The following is a 22,883-nucleotide window of genomic DNA, read 5'->3' as shown; positions in this document are numbered from 1 at the left end:
CAGGGCAGAGAAGGACAGGCCAAGTCCTGGGCACAGCGGAGCTGGAGGTGGGGCCCGGCCAGGGGGCAGCTCCTGGGAGCTCACTCAGCTCCCTCCCCGAAAACACACACAGAACAGGTTCCAGGCCCCCACACTGGAAAGACCCCTGTTCTCCTTTCCTGCCCAGCTCACGTCTTGCCTGTTTCTCGTTCTCAGTCTGGGTGAACAGGTGTTTGTAGTAACATTCTCTAATTTTTTCCCGAGCAGTTTCCACACACTAGGCATGTGTTAGGGACTTTGCATGTGTCGTTTTGTTCAAGCCTCAGTACAATCCATGAAGTGGGTACTGGGGTTTGGGGGCCCATGTTACAGATTAGGAGACTGAGGCCCAGAGGGCTCAAGCAACCCAGAGGCCCTCAGTTAAAAAGAAGTGGACAGAGGCTCTGACCGCTGGAGCCAGAACGCTTCGTTCTTCTCCGCTTTGGCCCTGTGGCCACACGTGGTTTAATGTCTCCCAGACTCGAAGGGGACGGGCAGGGGCAAGGGTGATGAAGGGGTGGCTCTCCCGAGAACCCAGCCGTCTCTGTTCCCAGGGGGACAGGAGATGTGGTTGTCTTCTCATGAGAGCCTCTAGCACCCATGGGGCCTGGCACATCTCTTGGCCTCTGGCTAACAGGCCATGCGTCAGGGGACCGCGGAACTGATCGAGTTTCCTTCTTCAGACAGCCGTTAGGGGTTAATTGTTATGATTCTGTGGACCTACTGTCCTTTCCCAGGACATAGGTCTCTCGTCTTAGCAACTGTGTCCATGTGTCCCTCTGGTCCCCCACTAATCACTGTGGCAGAGTCCCCACAGAGCTGCCCCAGGGGGCCATTCTGACCTCGAGCTGCTGGCCCACCGTGTCCCCAGTCTGGGTGTGGCGCCTGCCACCGGCCATCTCAGCGTGGAGCCTGGACAGACCCACACCCCGACCCGGCCTTCCAGCACAGGACAGGGCAGTTCCCCCAGCACGTCCCGGTGCCTGCCCCCAGCTCACCTTGTCCCCTTCTGCTCGTTTCAGACGCTACTACAAGATCACCTCCGGCCTGATTCTGGACATCGGCGGCTACACGAAGGCACTCGAGGTACGGGCCCTGGGTCCATCTGAGCTCTCAGGGCTGCCTGGGATGTTTCTGGTCTTTGTGGAGGAGAGGGTGTGCTCACTCTTCGAATTGCTTTTTACGTTTTCAGAGTAGGCCCTCGTATTTGGGGCTACACACTGAGCACCCCCTCTGCCCTGGAGTTTGGCCTCCCGGTGGCCATGGTCACTCTGCCCTCCTATCGCCCCCTTCCCTCCACACCCCCGTGATGACCCAAGTGGGCCGCCCCCGCATGCCCTCAGCCACCCGCCTCATGGGCTCTGGCTGCTGTGCCCATGTGGCCGTCCCCCTCTTTCCTGGCCTGCTCCCTGCAGCACCCTGAGCTTGCCGCCTCCTGACTGGACTCTTTCCGGACTCCCCCCACACCCCCACTTTGAAGGCCAGGCCCAGATGGGGCTCTCTAGCACCCCCTGACCATCGCCTGCTCTGCTGTCCCGGCCTAGGCTCCTGCCCCAGGTCAGCTCCTGCCACCTGCTGTCCTCACTGCTCCATCAGCTCCTGCCTCTCTGAACCTCAGGCGGGAGGGATGGAGAGATGGGAAGTGCACCAGCCCTGGGCCTTTTCCCCTGGAGGGGCCATGACGGAGCTGGCCTGGGTGGGGTGGAGAAGGGAGCGGGAGAAACAAGAATACAAGTAAGAAAGAACACCAGTCAAGGGTGGCCCATACGATGCTTTGCGACTGTGCCAGCTGCAGGCCACCTCCCACTTCCAGTGGGTGCCTGAGCAGACAGCGGGGCCCCCGAGCATCCTGGGCAGCCCGATGTGGTGTCCTCACCCTCTCGCCTGTTAGGTGTGTCCCCAGGCCCTATGTCCTGCCCCTTGGAGCCCCTGGCCCACAGGTGCACATTTGGGGCTCCAGCAGAGGGGCCTTCCCCACAGGTCTGCACTGAATTGCCTTGTCCCAAACCCACGCTGTGTCTCTCTCTCCTCCAGTACGCCTGTGGGATCCAGGCCGAGGTGGTGGGGAAGCCTTCTCCGGAGTTTTTCAAGTCTGCCCTGCGGGAAATGGGGGTGGAGGCCCACCAGGTAGGTCGTCCTCAGGGAGCGCAGGTGTGGCAGGTTTGGGGGCTCCGGCAGCCTTGTCAGGCAGGTGGCCGCAAGACCTGATTTGGCTGGAAAGGGGGAAAAAGACAGGATAGGAGGCCCACTGAATGATTTAACCTGTTGTGTGAGTTTCAGCCTAATGGTGGGAAACAGAGATGCCTGTGGCTTTTCTGAGTGACCTTTGCTGCTTCTCTCAAAGGTGAAGAATCGAAAAGCCCTTTCCGTGCAGCAGAAATATTTTGTTGGGAAGACAATACACAGCAAGATTGAAACGATGCATGAAATAAAACCATGCTTCTTGCCACCTTTACATGACGACTATTTTGAGACAGATTGCCTTCCAAACATATATCCTAAAGCGACAAAAAGCAGTTCTGATTTCAGTGTCCCCGGTGCCCCTCCGCCCTGGGTCACATGCAGTTGGTCACCTGCAGCTGGCGGTTTCCTGGAATCATTGTTGGGGAAAGCGGCCCCAGGTGGCCTTGCTGCCTGTTTTGGGCATGGCCCCAGGGCACAGTGTGGCCAGGCCAGTGCCCCAGGGCCGCCGTGGCCTCCTTGCTGTTGGACCTGAATTTGCCGTGGAAGTTCCAGTCCTGGGCGCCGGTCCCTCTCCGTGCTTAGAGGAAGGTGGCGTAAAACAGATTCGCGGTTGCAGAGCAGGGGGTGGGGAGGGGCTGCACAGTGGGCATGAGGGTCCTTTGGGGGGAGGACAGCGTCTGGGACTAGATGGTGAGGACGGTGGCACCACACTGTGAAGTGAATGTACTTAATGCCACTGCTTTGAAACTTCAAAATGGTTACGTTGGTCACTGCGGCGTGTGGTTTATCACAATGGAGAACACCCACCCCCCGAAATCAGCAGTAATTCCTTAGTATTATCCAATGCCAATCCGTATTTGTTAAATCATACTACCCATATTTAAATGTCTCCGTCTCAGAAACGTTCTTTCACGTTGGTGTGTTTGAATCAAATCCAAACAAGGTCTGGACCTTCGCTGCACGCGGCCGTTTTGTCTCTTCACTCTCTCTGTTTAGCTTTTTGTCGTGAAACACGGCAGCCACCTGTGCCAGCAGAGAGAAGGGCACGGTGAGCCCCCACGCACCCATCTCGGGCTTCAGCAGTTGTCAACTAAGAAACCACTTTTAAGAATGGCTTTTTTAACTGTTTGTTTTGATGTAATTTCACATTCATAAAAAAGTCGCCAAAACAGCCACAAGGAATTCCCACACGCCCTTAAAGCAGCTTCTCGAGCGCTACCACCGGATGTAACAGTCACGGGGCGCTACCGCCGGACGTCACAGTCACAGGACAATCAAAAAGCGGCACCTGTGCAGGACCAGTTCCAAGTATCGTATCGGAAGGTGTCGGGGGTTTTTAGTGTCTCGTGTCAGCCACCTGGAGACCGTCCCACCGGCACCGCGTTTGGGCCACTCGCCATTTGTGGTCATGTCTGTTAGGGGGTCGGTGACGCAGGCTGTGAAAGGGTTCACAAAGAGGAGAAAGTGCAGAGAATATGTTTTTATATTTATTTTCCCAAGGGAGGAAAAGGACTGGGTGCAGGGCGGTGCACCAGCCCCGGGGGGTCAGGGCTTCGAGCTCTGATTCGGTGATTGCCGACGGCCTCACTGGGGCTGCAGCTGGTCTCCACATCATCTTTGGTGCAGGGTCCCAGTGGCTGCTGTGGTCTAGTCTGCTCTGTGTCGAATGTCCCGGAGCCTCTGCGCCTTCAGGGCGCTTCCAGTAACTTTCCAGTCCTGAGGACAGAGGCTCATAAGACAATTCGGGTCGGCCATGCTTTATGGGGTCCAGCCAGCTCAGGCCAAGAGGGCCTGAGAAGGGGGCTTTTGTCCTGTTAGGGTCCCCAAGTGTCCTCTGTTCTGGGGCAGTTCCTCAGGCTTTGTTTGTCTCTCAGCCCCCTGGCATTTTGGAAGAGTACTGGCCAGGGATTTTGTAGAAGCCCCCAGTTTGGTTTTTCCCGACGCTTCCTGATACGATGCGTTTGGGGTGGAGTCTCATAGAAGCAACGCTGTGGCCAATGGGTGCTGCGTCCCCTCAGAAGGCAGGTGACACTCCATGCCTGTCACTGGTGACATCCCCCTGGGGTGTCGGCCAGGGCTCCCCACTGCAAAGTCACTGTTTGTCCCGGGGAACCAACAAGTATCTCGTGGGACGGTACTTGACAATATCCTCTTCCTCTTCCTCGTTCCCTCCTAATTTCGCATCCGTGACGGTTGTCACCTGAAGCGGTCGCCACGGGGCTGCAGCCGGACGGCGGCATTCTGTTTCCAGCATTCCGCCCGCATTCGCTCACTGGAATTCACCGTAAGGAAGAGCGTTCCTTTCTCTCCCGTTCGCTAATTCATTCCAGCGTGGGCTCAGAATGTTTGTTCTCTTCCAGGAGTTACAGTCCATTCTGTTGTTACTTATCTCGTCGCTCAGCTTGTCCTGTCTTTGGCACCAGGCCCCCGTTCAAGATCAACACCTGCATCTTCAATCCATACCCCGCTCTCTCCTCTCCCCTAGATTGTTGTGAATCAAATCCCAGAACTCGTATCACTTCATCTGTAAATATTTCTGTGTCTCTAAAAGGCAGGAATTCTTTTTAAAACATAAATACTGCCACTCTCCCATCTAAATAATACTAACAATAATTTCTCAGTATCGCCAAACACCCGGTCGTGGCCTCGCCCTGCCGTGAGGAAGGCTCTGGGCGCAGGCCTGCTGTCGGGGCATGTAGGCCGCGCCTCGCGGGCCCTTTCACGCGCGCCTCTGCCTGCTGGGGTCTGCGAGCTGGCGGCAGGGTCTAGAGGCTTGGCCAGAGTCCAGGCGCTTGCTGACGGGTACCCTCTAGGTGGCAGCACACAGAACGCCCTGTTGTCTCTTTCTGTGGGGTTAGCGGCTACGGAGGATGGGTCCCCCACTCCATTCCTTCCTTCAGGGCTGCGGAGTGGTGCTGTTTGAATTCTGTCCTTCCTCCCTTGTCTCCCCCACCTCCCGGGGCTGCTTCTCTACAGTAAAGCTTCTCACCAACTCTTTGTTACCCTGGGGTCCAGTTCCTGTAGGAAACCAGGGCATTGCCTGCTTCTTTCCCACATTCATTGATGTTTGCAACAACAAGGTGATTCTCTGACGTCCTCCCGAAGCCAGTTACTGTCTTATCTTCGCCAGGGCAGGGACCACAGTAACTCACCCGTGACCTGTGAGAGCCTGCACGGTGGTATCTGAGTCCCTCAGCCCTGACCCCGGGTCTCAGGGCCTTTGCTTCCTGTGATGACAGAGGTCCCACCGCTGCCCTGTGCCCTTCCCAGACCCCACCCCCCTCCCAAGGAGCCACACCCGCCATTAGTGTTTAGAAACCATGATCAGGACGCCGGTGGTTCTCATGGCTACCAGCCTGCTCATCGTCACCAAGGCTTTTTAGTCGACAAGCTCAGAAAAATCTCTCTCTTTAAATGTGAAATGCACCAGGGTTCCTTGTGAAACTGCTGATTCAGGTTCCGGCCTGTGAGCTGTTACTCTCTGCCCTCAGTCTTCCGTCTGGGTCTCCTCTGCCCACGGGGGAAAGCCTGGCTCTCAAGAACGCCATCGTGAGCGGCCGCTCGCTCTGGTCCTCATGACACCCACGGGTCTTGAATCTCAGAAACTCGCTGTGCACTGGGAGGACACCAGGCCCACGAGCGTGGGCGCCACACCCGGGCCCCGAGGACAGGGAGGTGCTGCCGTGGGGGGACGGTCTCACTGATTGCTGACCATCAAATACGGTGGTGACGGCTCCCGCCCAAGGTGTCTTTTTTTCACAGGTTTTTTGGTTTCCTTTCAGCACATCCCTCTGGAGATGTGTCCTGTTTAAAGCCGCTCGGAACCACTCCTCTCGGCCTCTTTGACCTCAGCGACTTCTAATGTTTACGGAGCTGGTTTTCCAGCATCTCCGTCTGTGTTGTGGTTGTGTAGGGTATTTACGTGCTTCCCAGATCAAGTCCACAGAACAAAACACGTTCAAAGGGGTCTAGCTTCTGTCCCCTCCTCCTGTTCTCTTCCTCCCCGTCTCTCGTGGGTGGTAGCTGTTTTTATAAATATTCCGGCTTACCTTTCCATTTTTAAATACATGAACACCTGTGTATTCGTACATCATACTAACAGGATGAGTGTAGGAGAGAACAAACTCTTCAGGGACCGCGTCAGAGTGGGAGGAAGCCTGGGGTTGTAACGTGAGTTGAAAACCCAGTGTTTAGAATGATGTGAGCGGCCTGCTCACAGCCCTGCCACGCAGCAGCCCCCACACGGCAAGCCCAAAATGAGGCACTGGCACTGCCTAAAACACAGGACCAGAGGGCCTGACAGTAACACATTACCCTTGCTTGTGTTTGGACAGTTCTAGCTTAGGTGATACCTGCCCCACCCCCACCCTGCCTTGTTTTTTCCTCTGTGTGCCATTTTCCGTTTATTTCCACGGTCTCATTTTTTACACTCTGAATGCGAAACTGCCCTCCCCTCACCCCCAAAGGCAGCCAAGGCCCTTACGGGGGGTCAGGTTAATCTGGGCTGCTCATCTGGCGGGTGCCAGGGCTGCAGGGTCTGGGGTAGGTGGGCAGTGATGGTTTTGGACTCCTGGCGGTCATCTGCTGAGGCGGTGGTCCCTGCTGCTGGCCGCCCAGCCCCTGGCACGTGTCCATGGCCCTGGGTAGCTGAGGAATATGTCCCCCCGTGGCTCCGAGCACCCGTGGCAACGCTGGGTCTTATCTACCTCCCGCATCATCGTTCTGCCCTTCACCCTCGAATGTCATTTCTGCCCGCCCCCTTGGCAGGCACTTGAGTGGCAGCTGCACGCCCCTCACACACGCCGCCCAGCCCCAGTGTTCTGCTACTGTGTCCGCCAGGGTTATTCGAGCCTCAGGACGTGTGGACATTTTAAAGCAGTATTTCAACATAAGGCCATTTCAGATGAGCTGTGTCTGTCGCACAAGGTACTGACGCTGTGTTGTTGCTGCTTTACTTTTAATGAAAAATGCCCGGGAGGAGCTGCCTTGCTGCCGGAGTGCCAGGCTGCGGCAAATCTGAACTTCCTCAGGCTGCTTTAATCAATACAGTTATCAGCAGTCATTTCCCTGGATAACTGCTTCCTCCCAGACCCGCTTGCTCCTCGCTGCCGAGGACTCTGCAGCCTGCCAGAGGGAGTGGATAGAACCCCTCAAATCCAATTTCCATTTTAGCCTTCACTCAATAGCCTAGAAATAACCAGTTGCCGGTATCGCTCTAGCAGATGGGGGATTCAGACCTCTGAGAGCGGGCCGGGCCCTTTCTAGGGTTCAGTAATAGGCGAAGAACAACATACTGGAAAGGTTACTTCTGGAAATGCCTAATTCGCAGGGTTCAAGGCTTCCGAACCAGGGGCTGGTTTTATTGCTTCGTCCTGAAGCTCAAATGCCGTGAAGGTTTTGTCAGTTTTCCGTAATCCCGATAAATTCCATCAGCTGCGCAGGTTGAATGGGAACGGGAACTATTGAAAGCAGAGAGCTTGGTTAGTACCAGGAGCTGGGTGCATCCATTTCACAGGTGAGGCACCCGAGGCTTGGAGAGGAAGGACCAAGGGGGCTTCGAGCAGCATGGGTGCTGGGCACACCAGGTCCTGCCATGTGTTCACGCACGTGGTGAATTCCTGACCCCACCTCTCAGCCCCCTGCCACAGGCGCTTGCATTCCCGTCCTGAGGTTAAGACAGGGGCTCTCAACATTTGGCATTTGGGGGCCCGATCGTCTCTGGGGGCAGGGGCTGTCCTATGCCCTGCAGGGTGCTCAGCAGCACCTCCTCCCCCAGTTGGGAAACTGAGGGTGTCTCCAGAGATTGCCAAAGGCCTCCCGGGGAGCAAAGTGGCCCCAGTTGAGAACCGCAGCATTGTGAGACAGTCCCAGAGAGTCGGGCATTAAGCCCAAGATTGCTCTGCTCTGCTGAGGGGCAAGGCTGGACCCGGACCCTCGGGGCCTCTGCTGCACCCCCATTCTCAAGGAGAGGTCAGCGGCATGTCGGAACTTCTAGGTTTGGTAACGTGAAGTTTGAAAAGGCACGTTCAGGAGCATAATGTTTCCCATTGGAAAAATAAAAAGTGGCTCGCAGAATATAAACTGTAGAAAAAAATAAAGTTAGATCTTAGGTGACGAGGGTGCGTGTTCTCGGGATGGCCCGTCCGAGACGGCAGCGAACACCCTTGTGTGCGTCCTTGTGCACGTTTCTGACTGTTTGCGAGGGAGCCCCATGGGCCAGCTGTTGGGCCATGCTGTACGCCGCTCATCAGCACCGTTGTTTCTTTTCTTTTTTCTTAAAGATTTTATTTATTTGTTTTTACTTATTTTCTAGAGAGAGGGGAAGGGAGGGAGAAAGAGAGGGAGAGAAACATCAATGTGTGGTTGCGTCTCACGTACCCTCTACTGGGGACCTGGCCCGTGACCCAAGCATGTGCCCTGACTGGGAATTGAACTGGTGACCCTTTGGTTCGCAGGCCAGCACTAAATCCACTGAGCAACACCAGCCAGGGAGCACCGTTGTCTCTTACTTTTTGTGGAACTGTGGTCTGTTTCTGTACTGATGTTGTCCCTTATGAATGTGGCAGACTGTGGGGGGAGTTACTTAGCGCTGAGCCATCTCTGGGGAAAGGGGGACCCTGGGCTCCTCACAGTCTCATCCTGGGCTCATCCTAGATAGCACCTCGAGGCTTCTTCGAGTGGGTGTGTGACCCCAGGGCTGACACCCAGACCGAGCCACTGCTATCACCGCCAGCCCTGCTGTTTGCTGCCCCGTGGGAGGGAGAGGAGCTCCAGGGAATACTAGGAAGTTGTAAACTGTGGGCTTTCTTGGGAGAGCTCGTTAGCGCTCACAGACATCACCTATTAGGATGGGCACCCCCGCCTGGTCCCTAGGACAGCGTAGAGGACACTGTGGCAGGCAGACAGACAGTGAGGCAGGATGGACGCACCTGCTCTGAGCCTGCACCAGAAGGGCGGCCCGCAGGGCAGCGGGGCCCCTGCAGCTCCGGAGTCCTGCCTCCACCCGGTGGAAGGCCCCGCCTTCCTTTTACCATACAGCAGGCAGGGGAAGTGCAACCCAGGCCTGACAGGTGGGGTTTCTTTTCTTTATTTCCCCCGACAGCGCACCTCTTGACCTCTATCTTCTCACCAATGATTTTTTAAATCCTAAATGATTTGGCAATAATTGCTCCTCCTGGCGTGATTATTGCCCTTCACCGACAGTAAATCTGTGAAATCCCCAGGGCCCGAGTGCATTCTGGTATTCAGAGCCCACACGCTGGCCCAGACAGGCATCACCGCCCCGGTGGCCTCGCCCCCTGAGCCCCTGCAGCCCGCTCCCCTCCAGCCTTACTCGGGCTGCCGCTGCCGGCGCAGCCAGGGCCTGGGCATCAGATCTTCGCGCGGGATCACGGCCGCTGCTCCTCCAAGGTTCTCCGCCCAGGAGGCCCGGAGTCTATTCTGAGGGGAAGGATTTCTCCTGTCTTGGGGGGAGGGGTGTGCACAGGCACAAGGAAGCGTGCACGAAATTGGATTTTCCCCAGAAGCATGGAGGGTGCCAGGCAGGACATGTGGTAATTGGAACACTCATTCCCTAAGGAACCTTCTAGCACAATGCCCCGGGAGCCTCCGAGAGCAGTGGACAGGGTCCTCAGTCGGAGCGTGGTGACTGCCCAGTGGCCGGCCTAACGGTTTCAGGACAACCCCCTAAGAAGGGCAGCGTAGAATCTCTCACCGGGCCTACAGCTGGCCCGGCCACGTGGGCCACGCCCCTGCTCACTCCAGCCCTCTTCTCCCAGGTGAGCCAAGTGGTTGCCCCAGCGGCCCTGGCTTCGCAGGCATCTTAGAATCACCTGTGGGTGCCGCGGGCTCTGCTGCGGACTGCTGCCAGTCCCACGTCAGGGACCACACGTTGCCCCCGCGGTTTCTTCTTTGGCCACTGGTGGCCCCCACACAGCTTCGGGGGAGCACGCAGACACAACAGTCAAACCCGGGTGGGTTTGGCCGTGTTTTCTCCAACACCAGTCCTTCTGGAACAAAGAGTTCTGACCTTTACCATATCTGGGTACTGGCCCCTGGCTCTTGTTTATTTAATGTCTATTTACAGTGACTCATTTTTAAACTTCAGTCATGCACTGGAAAAGAAGCTTCTGGTCACTACTATAAGTAGAGAACCCGTATTGCTCATTTGACGTATACAGGTGACTCTAGACAAAATCCAGAACAATTACAGTAAAAATATGTCTTTGTCCTGTGCAAAATTATCATGAATAGCATGTCACCAGGATGCACAGCTCATTTTGAAAACATGCGATTACCTGGGAAAAGGTTGCAAAAAATGTGCTGAAATGTCAGAAGTTGAGAAGATTCGCTGGGAAGAGCTCAGTTGATTCCAAGAGCTCTCTCGTGGGTCTCGCGGTGGGTTGTGGCTACTAGCAATAGGCAGAACTCTCAGCACTGCTGGTCACTGGACACCTCCTCTGAGCTTTCCGTGACTTCTCTCACGGAAGCCCCTTTGGCCTTGGGCTGAACGTGATTAAGCGACAGGGGCTTGCAGTCTGTGTTGATTGTTACAAAAGCCTTGTTTTACCGGAATGACCTGTCTCCCGCCTGTGCCGCACCAGCTCAGTCTTTGTCCTTTTCCATAAGCTCCTCATGATTCCTTCTTATTTAAAGGCCTATTCACGAGATGGACAATTGCTCGGGCTTATTAGCCTGTGCTTTTGGAATTCACTGTGTGGCCTGCCCTGGTGAATGGTGGCAGATGAGTCATTAGCATGCATGTGGTATCCCCTGCTGGGAATAATACTCTTATCCACCCACCTACACTCCCAATCTGATTGATGCCTCTTGTCCTTAGGATCAAATGCAAAAACCTCACCTCCTCCAGGAAGCCTGCCCTGACTACCATCTAGCCCACAGGACAGGCCTCATGGCCTCCTGCACTTTTTCTCCCTGTGCTTTATTACAGGCCTGACTAGGTGTTTGAGAAGTTAGCTGATGAGCTGTCTGTCTTCTGCATTCGGCTGGCAACTTCACAAGGGCAGGGACTGCGTATCTGACCCACTGTGTCCCCACTGCCTGGCCCACAAAGGGCTGGATACAAAGGTGCAGGGTCACTGGAGTCGGAGTGCCATCGCAAACACTGTGGCCTGTCTCCAGTGGGGCTGAGTTAGCAGTTTCCCCAATAAAACGTTTCCTTCTTTTTCCCATTGAACGTAGGTAGATAGCTTATTATGCCCAGTTACTGACTTGATGCTTAGCACCTGTGATTGCATTTAAACATCACACCGATCATACCTATTTTACAGCTCCAAGTGGAGGCTTGCCCGTTGTCCCTCACCCAGTGTCTGGAAAACTGTCGTTTTCTGTAGTCCGTCTGATTTTCTAGCTGCCTCGGCGGGAGAATGTGCCCTCGAGGCTGCTCGTGAGCAGGGTCCAGGCTTCGAGCATTCCCCCTGTGCATGTGCACGCTTGCATATTATTTTGTTTTCCAGAGGTAGTACCTTCACTATTGAAAGCAGAACTCTTTGAAACTGTGACCTTCGGAGATGTGGCAGGGATTTGCCTAGTTGTCACAGAACCAAGCGTTGACGAAGTAACCTGGCCACAGAGTGCTTCGCCCTAGGCAAAGCTCAGCCTCCGTGCAAGGAGAGGCGAGGCACGGCTGGCCCCCACGTTCCCTCGCGCACACGGTCACTCTGACACCTGCCGCTAGATTCCAAACCTGCACCGCCAGAGCCGCGGCCGGGGGGACAGTGGGAGGTGTGCTCGAGGCTGGTTGACTCTTAGTCAGTAGGGTGATCAGCCTACCTCATGTAACTTGTACGTTGGGGGGTTTAAACATCAAACCAAGCAGTTTATTACGTCAACGAAGATGAAGGGGCGCGGGACCCACACCCGGCTGACGGGACTTCTGAGTACGTTTCCCTGTGTGACAGGCCATCATGATCGGAGACGATATCGTGGGTGACGTCGGCGGTGCCCAGCGGTGCGGGATGAGAGCGCTGCAGGTGCGGACCGGGAAGTTCAGGTACATGCTTCGCGTGGCCGGCTCGCCAGCCACCGCCCTCCTTTGGTTCCCGGGGTGGCCGTGTTTTCGTTTTGTTCGGCTGTCCAGAAGAAGGGGGTTATTCTTTCCCGGGGGAAGGGCAGTGCGCAGGCACCGCTGACTTGTACGGGACTCTCTACTGAGGACGGCCCGGCTGCCCTTCTGCTCCTGACGGTGGTGGCGTAGAGCGGCTTTGGGTACCGGGCCTGAGTTTCGGAACGGATCTGCGTAGGCGTGTCACATGGAGACAAGAAGGCAAAGGCTCCGCCGTCCCTAGGCTGCTGCCTGTAGCAAGTTGGGGCAACCTTGGTCCGTCCTCCTCCCAGTCCTTGGCCGCATGGCACCTGTTAGGGATTGTGGGCACTCCTTCCCACCTGGTCACCCTCCCTCTCCTGCTCTGCCTTCTTCATTACACAAGAGACAGAGGACCCAGAGGTAGCAGATCCTTGCTCAGGGACGGGTCACGGGCACTTTGAAACTAAACCTCCGTCTTCAGAGCCTTTGGGTGATGCTGTGTGGCCTGATGCAGCCTGGCCCAGGGGTGGTCCTGGAGTGAGCCGTGCCATCAGGAGCCGGGCCAGCCGCCAGCACCTGCCCTGTAAGCATTGCTGATGATGAGCACAGGAGGGCCGCCCCCTTACTGGAAACCCTGGTGTCTCAGGCCACGGTGAGGAGCGGAGTGTGTTGCACAGAAACTCTGCTGGGTTCTTGGGGATGAAACCAGGATTGTCTGTCCCGATGAGGTGTGGCCTCAGTGAGGTCTTTCTGGCCAGTCCGAGCTGCCCACCTATAGGCTGAGAACGTACTGACCTTGCCCCAGGCCCCAAGCACGCCTCAAGGTCACTGGGCCTCAGAAGAAGGTTCGCACACACAGTCGGGTGCCCACAAATGTGCAGGGGGATGGGTGGGAAGCCGCATCCCACTGCGTGCCACCAGCCAGGGTCGGCGCCTCTCAGAGCTCCAAAGACCCCAGTTCCCGGAGAGAGAGCCCAACAACAACTGGCCAGACCCCTCCAGACTGCCTTCTTCAGGTAGACAACATGGCCAATGTGTGTTTTTTCTTTTTACAAAACTGGGATTATATTATTTCATAACCTGGTATTTTCTTGAACTGTGTTTGTGGCATCATTCCATGACCTTTCCTCGTCGTTTTAAATGCCGAAAGACCCAGTTTTATGCCTGGCAGTCGGCCAAGGGGGGTGACGGTGGTGATGTCTCTTGCTCCCTCCGGGTACGGCCGCCTGGCCCTGTGTGGAGAGGAAGGGGCTTAGCCTGTCTTTTCTTTTTTTTTTTTTAAGAGAGGGAGAGAAACATCAATGTGTGGTTGCCTCTCTCATGCACCCCTCACTGGGGACCTGGCCTGCAACCCAGGCATGTGCCCTGACTGGGATTCAAACCGGTGACCCTTTGGTTCGCAGCCAGCACTCAATCCACTGAGCCACACCAGCCAGGGTGCCTGTCTTTTCTTTACAACCTTTAAAATTTTGGACCTTTTGAGTGGTTTGTATGTAAGGACGTGAATCCGCCTTTGCTGCCTAGCAGAGCGGAGGGAGAAGAGCCTTAGCTCAGTTAAGAGAATGAATGAGCCACCCAAGGGGAGGCCACACGGCAGGAAAGCAGGCCAGGCTCTGTGCATGTGGAAGCCGGCGGGGACCTCTCTGCAGCAGAGCTGCCCCAGCCGGGAGCCGGGAGCCGCAGGTGGCTGCCGAGCACTGCAGTGTGGGTGGTCCAGACTCACCTGTGTTGGAAATTGTGATGCACACAAGATTTCCCAGCTGAGTGGGAGAAAAGGCATGTGAAAGCGCCCGTTCGTCTTTTCATACTGATGGCAAATGCTGATATTCTGTGTTACTTTCACCTGCTTATTTGTACTTTTGTTAATGTGGCTACTAGAAAGTTCTAGCTTGCCTCTAGCTCTCATCAGGGCTCAGTGCTTTTCTGTTGGGAAGCAGGGCGGGGGGGGGGGGGGGGGGCCTTCACCACCCTGTCCTCCCAGCAGAGGGCACTCTTGGTGCACAGACCACACCTTGGCTGGGTCAGGGCCCAGCTGGACAGCTGGACAGCCATAGGAGCTGTGTGCTCTGTGGCCTTCATGGGGCCAGAAATCCACAGAGGCCCAACGGCACCCTGCATGGTGCCCTCTACAGGTGTGTGGCCAGCTCAGGCCAGTGAATAGCCTTGGAAATCAGCCGGCACCCTGGGACATTGCTTGTGGCCCTTCCCTGTGGCACCTCCTCCCCAGCACCCAGCTCCTTCCAGGGCTGCCCCGCTCACCTCCAGAGCTCGCCACCTCTCTGGCCGTCCGTGTAAGTGAGAAGCACCTGGTTCGAAGGCCAACATGTCCCTGTCAGCACCAGGGATGAGCTGGGCAGGGGCAGGGGCTGTGTGCGGTGTGTGCGCCTGTTCTCACTGTGTGGTGCGAATCTGCACGGGGTCCTGCCAGGCTCTGGTGCGAGAGGGGGCGACGGGGCCTCCTGGTGGCCCTGCTGCAGGATGCAGCCTTGGGCCAGCAGCTGCTAGCCATGCACACTCACAGGTGCTCACACCCACAGGTGCTCACACACAGGCGCAGTCCCGACTGTGTCTGGGGCCGCAGCACTGCTGGGGAGTGTAGGGGTGAGCTCGCCTGTGGCTGTGAGACCCACCTGTGACCTCCCCTCCCTTCCTTCTGCTTTTGCCATGAATCAGTGTTGGGAGAGGTCACAGAGTGGCCGAGCTTGAGAAGCCCCAGCAAGAAAGTGCAGTCCCTCACAGTAAGGGCGTTGGGCTCTGCTCCAGGGTGGGGTCCCCTCTGGCAACCCCACTGGGAGCAGGGAGAGGCTCCCGGGCAGACAGTTGGCAAACACGCCCCCACCCCACAGGGTGGTCCACGTCCTGGACAGGGCCACACAAAGCTTTCTTTTCATACCTGCTCTGTTTGCACTTCCAGCCCCACTGGGGTGCGGCCCCACCTGGCTGGCAGGTGAAGGCCTTTTGGGCATTCTCTGGCCTGCCCTGTTCCTGGTGTGTCTCACCAGTCGGGCCTGCTAGCAGAAGTTTCCAGCACAAGGCCAGGAGGCCACTGTTACCCTCGACTCCTCGCCCTCCCTCTGTGACTGCGGGCCCCGATCGGGCCAGACGAGGGCGTTTCCTCCTCCAGGGCTCTGTGCCCTTCGATGGCAGGTCCCTGTGGCCCCAGAGGGTCCTGGAGACCCAAAGGGTGCTTCGAGGGGCCTGTTCAGATAAGATGGCTGACCCCTTGCCCAAGGTTCCCTAGCCAGGTGTCACAGAGGCTGGGCCAAAGTGCTTGGCTGCCCCCCCTCATCCTACTGGAACATCCGGCCCTTGTGGTTGAACCCCGTAGAGCTCTGGGTCCCAGCTGGTCGCCTCCTCCTGTCTCCCGGTGACAGGGCCTCATCTTCCGTGGGGGCTGGGGCTGTGTCCTGGCCCCATGTCGTCTCATCCTGGTAGATCCAGACCAGGGCCGTTCTTCCCGGTGCCCAGAGGCCCTGCCTGTCCACAGCGGGTGAGGGGCAACATCGGCACGTGCGACAGACCCCTCCTCCCAGGCACATGCTAGCAGCGGGGCAGGGCCGCCCTGTCTGTCCTCCCACAGTCCCCTGTTCTGTGGCACCCTGTTCTGAAGTACAGGTGCAGCTGGCACTGGCCAGGGGGCCCCATGCCAGTCGTGTACCTGAGCCGGCCACCCGGAGCCCACACGCAGCCATCCGTTGTTGGTCCTTTACTCGAGGTGGGAAGACATTTAATGAGCCTGGGATGTTCTCCACAAGCAGTTTGCCCTTTTGGACTTGAGAGGGCGAGTCTCCTAGGCTCGAGATTCCCCGTGTCCTGTAAAGGCCCCTCCCGGGCTGGGGCTCAGGGATCTGTATGCTTCCCAGCTCAGCGGGGGGCCCCCTTGCTGTTGGGGACTTTCCAGTGTCTACGGTGGCTGACAGCTCCGGGGTTCTGGTGCCTGGCACGAGGCTGGAAGAGGAGGGCGGCAGAGAGCTGGACGGTGGGTGCGGAGGCTGGGGGCACCCACCCAGAGCCCATCTGTTGCACTGAGTCAGCTGCCGCCCAAGCTCACCTGGGTCTCCTGTGACTTTGCTGCCACTGACCCTGTTTTTCCCGTAGGAGGCTCTGCTTTCTGTTTGGAATGAAGTAGAATTTCCTCCTGATGCCAGGTGGTGTCTGAGGGAAGTGCGTGAACCCGGGTGTTAATTTTTCAGCAGTTGTAGCAGTCAGGGTGAGGCCAGCTGAGTTCTGAGCTAGGGCCGGTTTTCACCAAACAAGAGTGACCATGGTGGGGCCCTTCCGTCCTTGTCCCCACCATGCCCAAGGGAAGGAGCTATGTGGAGAGGAGCTGTGGCTTGGGCAGCATCTGGCCCAGGGCAGGCCCTGACATCGGTCACCTCCCTTCACCCAAGGGCCTGGCGGAGGGAGGTGACAGGTGGCAGCCCCCAAAGTCACATCTTTGCAGCCTCTGCAGTAAAGCCAGCTAACCCTGTGCCCTCCCTTTGCCTCCTCTGTGTGTGTGTGTTGGGAGGGGCGGGGGATGGTGCCAGGCAGGCCACAGCGTGTCAGAGAAGTAAGGGGACACCGCACTGGCTGCATGTGCTGCAGGATCCGTGGCCCGGCCAGAGCAGTCTCAACCCCGAGGCGCACCTTGGCCACTCGGGCTCTGCTGATGCCCCTGAGGTCGGCCAGAGCCCTGCGGGGAGCCCCTCTGAGATCTGGGGCAGCCTCTGGCTGCCGTGTGGTAGCCCAGGGGTGGCCAGGGCTATTGGGCCCGGCGGGTGACAGGGGGTCCTCGAAGCTCTGCATTGTTGCTACTGTTTCCTGACGCCCAGGGAAGGGGCATCTTTGACCCATGGATGAGGCCCTGACTTCTGCGTCTTCCCCAGCACGAGGGAGGAGAAGGTGGCGTGGGGGCCCCCATCCTCGCAGATGCAGCTCTTATTTCTGTTGATCGGACAGCACTTGGTTTTCTTTGTGCTGAGGTTCGTCTCTGTTGTGGGCAGGACCCAGGACATGCCACCTGCCTGTGCTCCCCTCCCCCTCCCCAAGTATCTGCAGAGAGCCTCCTGTGTGCCAGGGGGGGTTGAGGGAATGTGACAGGGTCCCCTGTCCTCCAGGGCTGTTCTTTCTGGTGCGGAGGGGCACCAGGGAACCAGTGGCTAAACCCACAACCAATATCCTCCTGGAGGGTGAGGCTTGAGGCCCCTCCTTGATGCCTGCTGGCCTGCTGGCCACCTCTCCCCCCAGCTACCTCTCCTGTTTGCACAGCTGCCCCAGGCGGGCAGCTGGGTGGGTCCCCGGCCTTGTGAACAGTCTCCCTTCCCTGGGCAGTAAGCCGCCCACCTGGCCCACAGAGGGGAGTTGGGGAAAAGAGCGGGGAGGCACTGCAAGCCCAGGCCCAGCTGCCTCTTCTACTCCTCCCCTGTGGGCCCGGGGACTCAGCCCCGCCAGTGTCTGGCCACCTCACTTAGCCCATTCATTCCCAGTGGGGGTGATGTTTGCCCCCAAAGGGGCTGACATTCTTCCTAGAGGTGAAAAACCTTGACTACCACAGTTGTCGGTGGTCTTCCAAAGGGCCTTAATACGTAGGCAGACTGGGGTGGTGGGCACCTTTGTTTCTGCCTGCTCTGAGTGTGGTCCCTGTGTTTCTGTGGGGTGGCATTCCTCCGCCCCTGCCCACCACGGGGCCCCCTGGCCTGGGCATGGGACTCAGGCTCAGCCGATTTGGAGCTCGCCAAGTTCCTGGCCACGGTGACCGGCATGCAATCTGAGTCAGGCCAGCAAGCTGGCCCAGGACTTTCCAGAACCCCCAGGACAGTGGCCAGTGAAATGTAAGCTGAGAAGCACCAGTGGCCACCTCTGGCAGCCCAGGGAAAGCCCAGCCCAAAGGTAGAGCTGCCCAGCAAAATGAGAGAGCCCCTAGTCACGTGTTTCAGGGCCTGGATCGAGCTCTGCCTGAAGCTGCCCCCACCTCTGGTCTTTTAGTGGCATGCGCCAGCAAATTAGCATTTTCGTTAGCACTGAGCAGGAGCGTGTGAGACAGCAGGTTGCACCAGCAATCTCCCTGGCTGGTCAGCCACATGGGCTTCCTTCTGCCCCAGGGAACCTGCCCCAGGATTCTGGCTTCATTATGCATGCACCTATGGGTTGTGCGAGGCGGGTCCCCTGCGGCCCTTCACCAGGGCCAGAGAGAGACCTCCAAAGTGGCCTTTGGCTCAGGTTGCTGCTGGCTTTCTCTAGGCCCTGGCGAGGGCTGGAAGGGACCTCGTTTAACCCGGGAGGACACTGTGCCCATGAAGGTGTGTCCAAGCTGTTCCAAAATAGAACAGGCTGCCCAGAGAGGGGTGAGTCCTTGTCACTAGAGATGACCCACAGATGCTGGCAGACCTCCTGCTGGGAGGCTGAAGAAGGGACCTCAGTGGCCAGAGGCCAGGGCTAAATAAAGCCCCAGACCATCTGGAGAACGTGGCAACATTTGACGGGCACCTGTCAGTGCCGGGTCATTTCTGTGCCTCAGCTCCCTGGGACTGCCTTGGGAGGCTGGGCCCACGTCCCCATAGGTAGACAGTGCGGTTCCAGGGTCACCAGCTGCCCTCTGCAGACATGGAAACTGAAGCCCAGGCAGGGCAGGGGCATGGGTGCTGTCATTCAAGTCTCGGGTTCCACCCGCTCTGTGACCTCCCCTTCTAGGTCGCGGGCTGTTCAAGGCAGCGCTGGAGCCCAGTGGTTAGAGCCTCGGGGACAGATGCAGGCATGGAGGACGAGAGTAGAAGAGAGGCTGGGAAGAAAGACACCACCCCCCCCATTACCGGCAATTTGGTCACGGCTGCCTCTTTCGGCGCCTTCTAAATATTTCATGATGAAAGTGTAACACTCCCATCAGAACAGGAGTTACGCTTTCAAGTCCACTTACATCCCTCTTTCCCACGTCAGTCTGTGAATTTGGGGGGATTCTTAAGAAGAAAAGCCACCCAAAAGCACAACTTTATTTGTTTACAACCTGACATCAGCCCAAGTTCCTGGCTCCCCTGGGCCTGTGTCAGCTCTGACCTGACCCCGAAGCCCCACCGGGCCCCTGCTCACCCACAGACTGTTAGGCTGGAAACAGACCTCCTCTTATGGAAATGCTCCAGCCCAATTGGCTGGTGAGCCCCACTCCTGCCTCCCCTTCTTGCAAGGACACGGCCAGAGGCGCCGTCTGCACCCGCTGCAGCGTGTCACCGGGAGGAATCGGGGCGAGGGGCTCTGGCCCCTGACTGTGAACCCGATGCCTTCTCTGTGACCTCCCCACAGAGTTCCCTGTGCCCTGGGCAGCAGGGCTGTGGCCTCATGTTGTCCCACACTCACACCCAGGCCCCCCACACTGCCTTGCACACTCATGTGCACACACACGCACACTCATGTGCACTTTAGACCTGCGGCAGGGATCCCAGTGCACACGCATGTGTGGAGTAGGGGCCTGGGGCCGCTGTCTCTGGACCTGCAGACTGCAGACCCCGGGCTGGGGTCAGGGGTGTCTCAGCCCTAGCTGGACAGAGGTGGTCGCAGGGTGGACTCTCGGCTCCCCTTGCTGAAGGGCCAGGTGAGCCCGGACCTGTCGTGTGGAGCCAGTCCAAGCCCACCTGCCTTGTGGCCTCTGAGGACTCCTCTGACACCAGGAGAGGGAGACGGGCTGGTGAAGACACAAGAGGGTCGGGCAGGGGTCAGTGGCGGCCACAAGACTCGCGGCTCTGGAGGGGGATCCCAGGGGAGCCCACGTCTCGTTTTCTCCCCCACATTCTCCCCTCTGACCCCACTCCCTGCCCTTCATCTCTGCCCTTGGCTTCCCGCCTCTTTCCACATCTTTTAGGGTCAACTTCCCTGTTCCCTTCTTCCTCACTCTGCTTTCTGCTGGGGCCACTAGAGGGCACCTTGCCGCCAGGTCCCAGACAGGCCTGGCCTGGAGGGAGCCACACGGGGCCAGGATGCACACCCCCACACTGGCCCGAACAACACATCCACACCCTCTCTCTCCCGCTGCTCCTGCCTGTTTCTGCCAAGACCGGGGCAAACTGGCCCCCGGGGGTCCTGCCTCTGAGAGCCAGGCCCTGGGAACTTGCCCACTCCCACCCCACCACCCTTCGTGGGCACAGGGGGCTCGGCGTGGGGAACATGGAGGGAGCCACAGCTTCCCTGCCAGCTGCAGCGAGACTCTGCCGGAAGCAAGGCTCCCCGGGTTTCAGGCAGGCAGACCAGCCCACACCAGCTTCACCTGTGCCTTCTCCCTCTGCAGGGCCACCTTCTCAGGGGAGGGGCCGAGGACTGGGTGGGCTCTTGGGTGGGGGCCTCCCTACAGTCCCTGCACATGTGAGAGGCTGGGTCCCCACTCAAGGAGGAGCCCTCTCCAGGCCCTCCTGCCCCCACCTGATGGAATTCCCCGAGTCAGCCCACCTGAAAGGGGCTTAGGGCCCCCTGGCTCCATATGCAGAGCCAAGACTGGCAGAGGGGACTGCCTCAAGGTCAAGGGGAATCGGTAGCAAGCTAGGGCCTGTGCTGGCTCCCACACCAGAGCCATTTCTATTGTGCCCCAAACGTACCTCCCCCCCTCCCCTGCCCCGGGAGAACCAGCTGGCCCTCCTTGAGCTCCTGTAATCTTCTTTCCAAACCGTTTGAGACTTCCAGAACAGACAAAAACTCCACGTGCCCGGCTCCCAGCGCCAGACCCTCCGGGTTTCACCAGTTGTCCTGTTAACTCCTTCACAGGGAGGGAGGTCAGCCGTTGGCCCCTGGCCCCGCAGGCCCTGTCTCTGGAGCCCTCTGGGCTTGGGCACTTTGCCGGCCCCACCTGGGCTGTCACAATAGTGGCAGCTGTGAATATGGCGTCATTTTGTCCGAGGTCTCATGTTGTGACCCAGGTTGTGCGTCTGGGGCTGGAATGGCCCAGAAGCGATGCCCAGTGCTCCTCAGTGCATCCTGTCAGGAGGCACGCAGTGCCGTGCTCTTCGGCACTGGTGACGCCGGCGTCATCTGAGTAGGTGGTGACGGGCGTGTGGTGATGGCCAGGCGCGGGCTGCCTTCCCTCTGCCATGGGTCACCATTTCTAAGGAGAAGCCTGGAAACTGTGAGAAACCCCAGCCCTGTCTCGGCTGTCACCACCAGCTTCAGTGTCTGTGGCTGCTTCCCAAAGCTGTTGTCCTGGGATGACTGCCGAGCGACCCTGTCAGTCGTTCTTCTCGTTGTCGTAGGTGTTCGGCTGCAGGAAACAACGGTGCCTTCGCCCCATTGTTTTTTGTTTTTTAAGAATTTATTTTACTTATTTTTAGAGGGGAAAGGAGGGAGAAAGAGAGAAGCATCAGTGTGTGGTTGCCTCTCATGCGCCCCCTACTGGGGACCTGGCCTGCAACCCAGGCATGTGCCCCAACTGAGAATCAAACCAGCGACCCCTTGCTTCACAGGCCGTCACTCAGTCTGCTGAGCCACACCAGCCAGGGCCCCATTCTTTCTGTACACCAGCAAGGACTCATGGATTCCTGTGTCATTCAATGGGTCATAGTGTGTCACTACCCTAATGTATCGGGGTCCCCAGACGACCCCCAACATGGCCAGGGGTAGCCCCTCCAAGCTGGCCCTGCGTCCTTGACTTATCCCCGCCCTTCCTTTCTTTCTGGAACAAAAAAAGACATTTCAGGCTCATGGTGTTCTGTCCTTGCCTCAGCCCTGGACTTGGCCAACTCTCCAAGGAGCCCTGGCCCCTTTTAGTGGAGAGCGATGTTTAGAATCAAAGACCTGGGCACGAGGCGGTCTGGCACGGCCTCTGGGTGTCGCTGCTCCCAGGCACTGTCTGTGGACGCAAGCAGGAAACAGGCGTGTGCATGTACATGCAAACACACACTTCCCTCCATACGTCTCGGGTAACCTAAGTAACTGTGCCGAAAACTGTTAAGCTCACCCCAGTACCTCTGGTTCCGGTCCAGCACCGCGGGGCTGCTACCCGCCTTCTGCCTGTGCTAATGGGCACCTTCCTCCTCCAACAGAGAGAAGGCCGGTTTCCATTACTCTCTCCCCATCTACTCGTCTGCCCAGCTCCCTCATATGCAGACCATCTCCGAACTCACCTGGGCTGCCAGGCGCCTGCCCCTGCTGGACTGCCATCCACCCACCACCCACTGCCCCAAAGCCCTCCTTCTGAGGGCCCTGGTCCCCCTCCTGTGCCCCGGGGGGCGGGGAGGGCCTCAGGCGGAGCTCCCACAGGAAGGAAGGAAGACGCCAGGCCTTGCTGGCTCACCTGTCTCCCCATTCTCTCCCTCATTAAGAGCTGGGACTGGGTCTTTGCCAACTCTGCTGTCCCCGCTATGCCTTGGCGGACCCTCCACAGTTGTTAAACTGTAAAACCACGGTCTTCCCCATCAGAGGGGGCCTTTTAGCTCCCACAACCATTTTCCTCTTCAAGGTTCTGGTCCAAGCTTTGCTGCAGAGACCGCGTCCTCTGATCTCTAACACAGGCTCCCGCCTCCCCTCAGTGGGACAGTGGGTGGCAGGGCTGATTTAGGTGCTTGGGTGGGGGAGGGGAAAGTATAGGCACGGCTGTGTAAGGTGTATCTCACTGTCCATGACCTTGTAGCTGCTTGGCAGAGCATGGCATGTATGGGGCCAGCCTCTCCCAGAAGGGCAGATG

General features: G+C 57.9%; 1 protein-coding gene across 2 annotated transcripts in view; it reads left to right on the top strand.

The window, feature by feature from the left end:
- LHPP (phospholysine phosphohistidine inorganic pyrophosphate phosphatase) overlaps nt 1-22,883 on the top strand; it is a 72,619-nt gene that overhangs the window by 20,500 nt on the left and 29,236 nt on the right. Inside the window, exons 4-6 of one of the 2 annotated variants that reach the window (XM_024555489.4) lie at nt 1,041-1,104; nt 2,053-2,145; nt 12,123-12,214. In XM_024555489.4, coding sequence (XP_024411257.2) covers nt 1,041-1,104; nt 2,053-2,145; nt 12,123-12,214 — 249 coding nt within the window. The remainder of the gene's footprint in view (nt 1-1,040; nt 1,105-2,052; nt 2,146-12,122; nt 12,215-22,883) is intronic. The other variant, XM_053923173.1, reaches the window with a different exon arrangement.

The sequence above is a fragment of the Desmodus rotundus genome, chromosome 4, assembly GCF_022682495.2.
Source record: "Desmodus rotundus isolate HL8 chromosome 4, HLdesRot8A.1, whole genome shotgun sequence".
NCBI classification, from domain to species: domain Eukaryota; kingdom Metazoa; phylum Chordata; class Mammalia; order Chiroptera; family Phyllostomidae; genus Desmodus; species Desmodus rotundus.
This window is presented reverse-complemented; position numbering and strand designations above follow the sequence as displayed.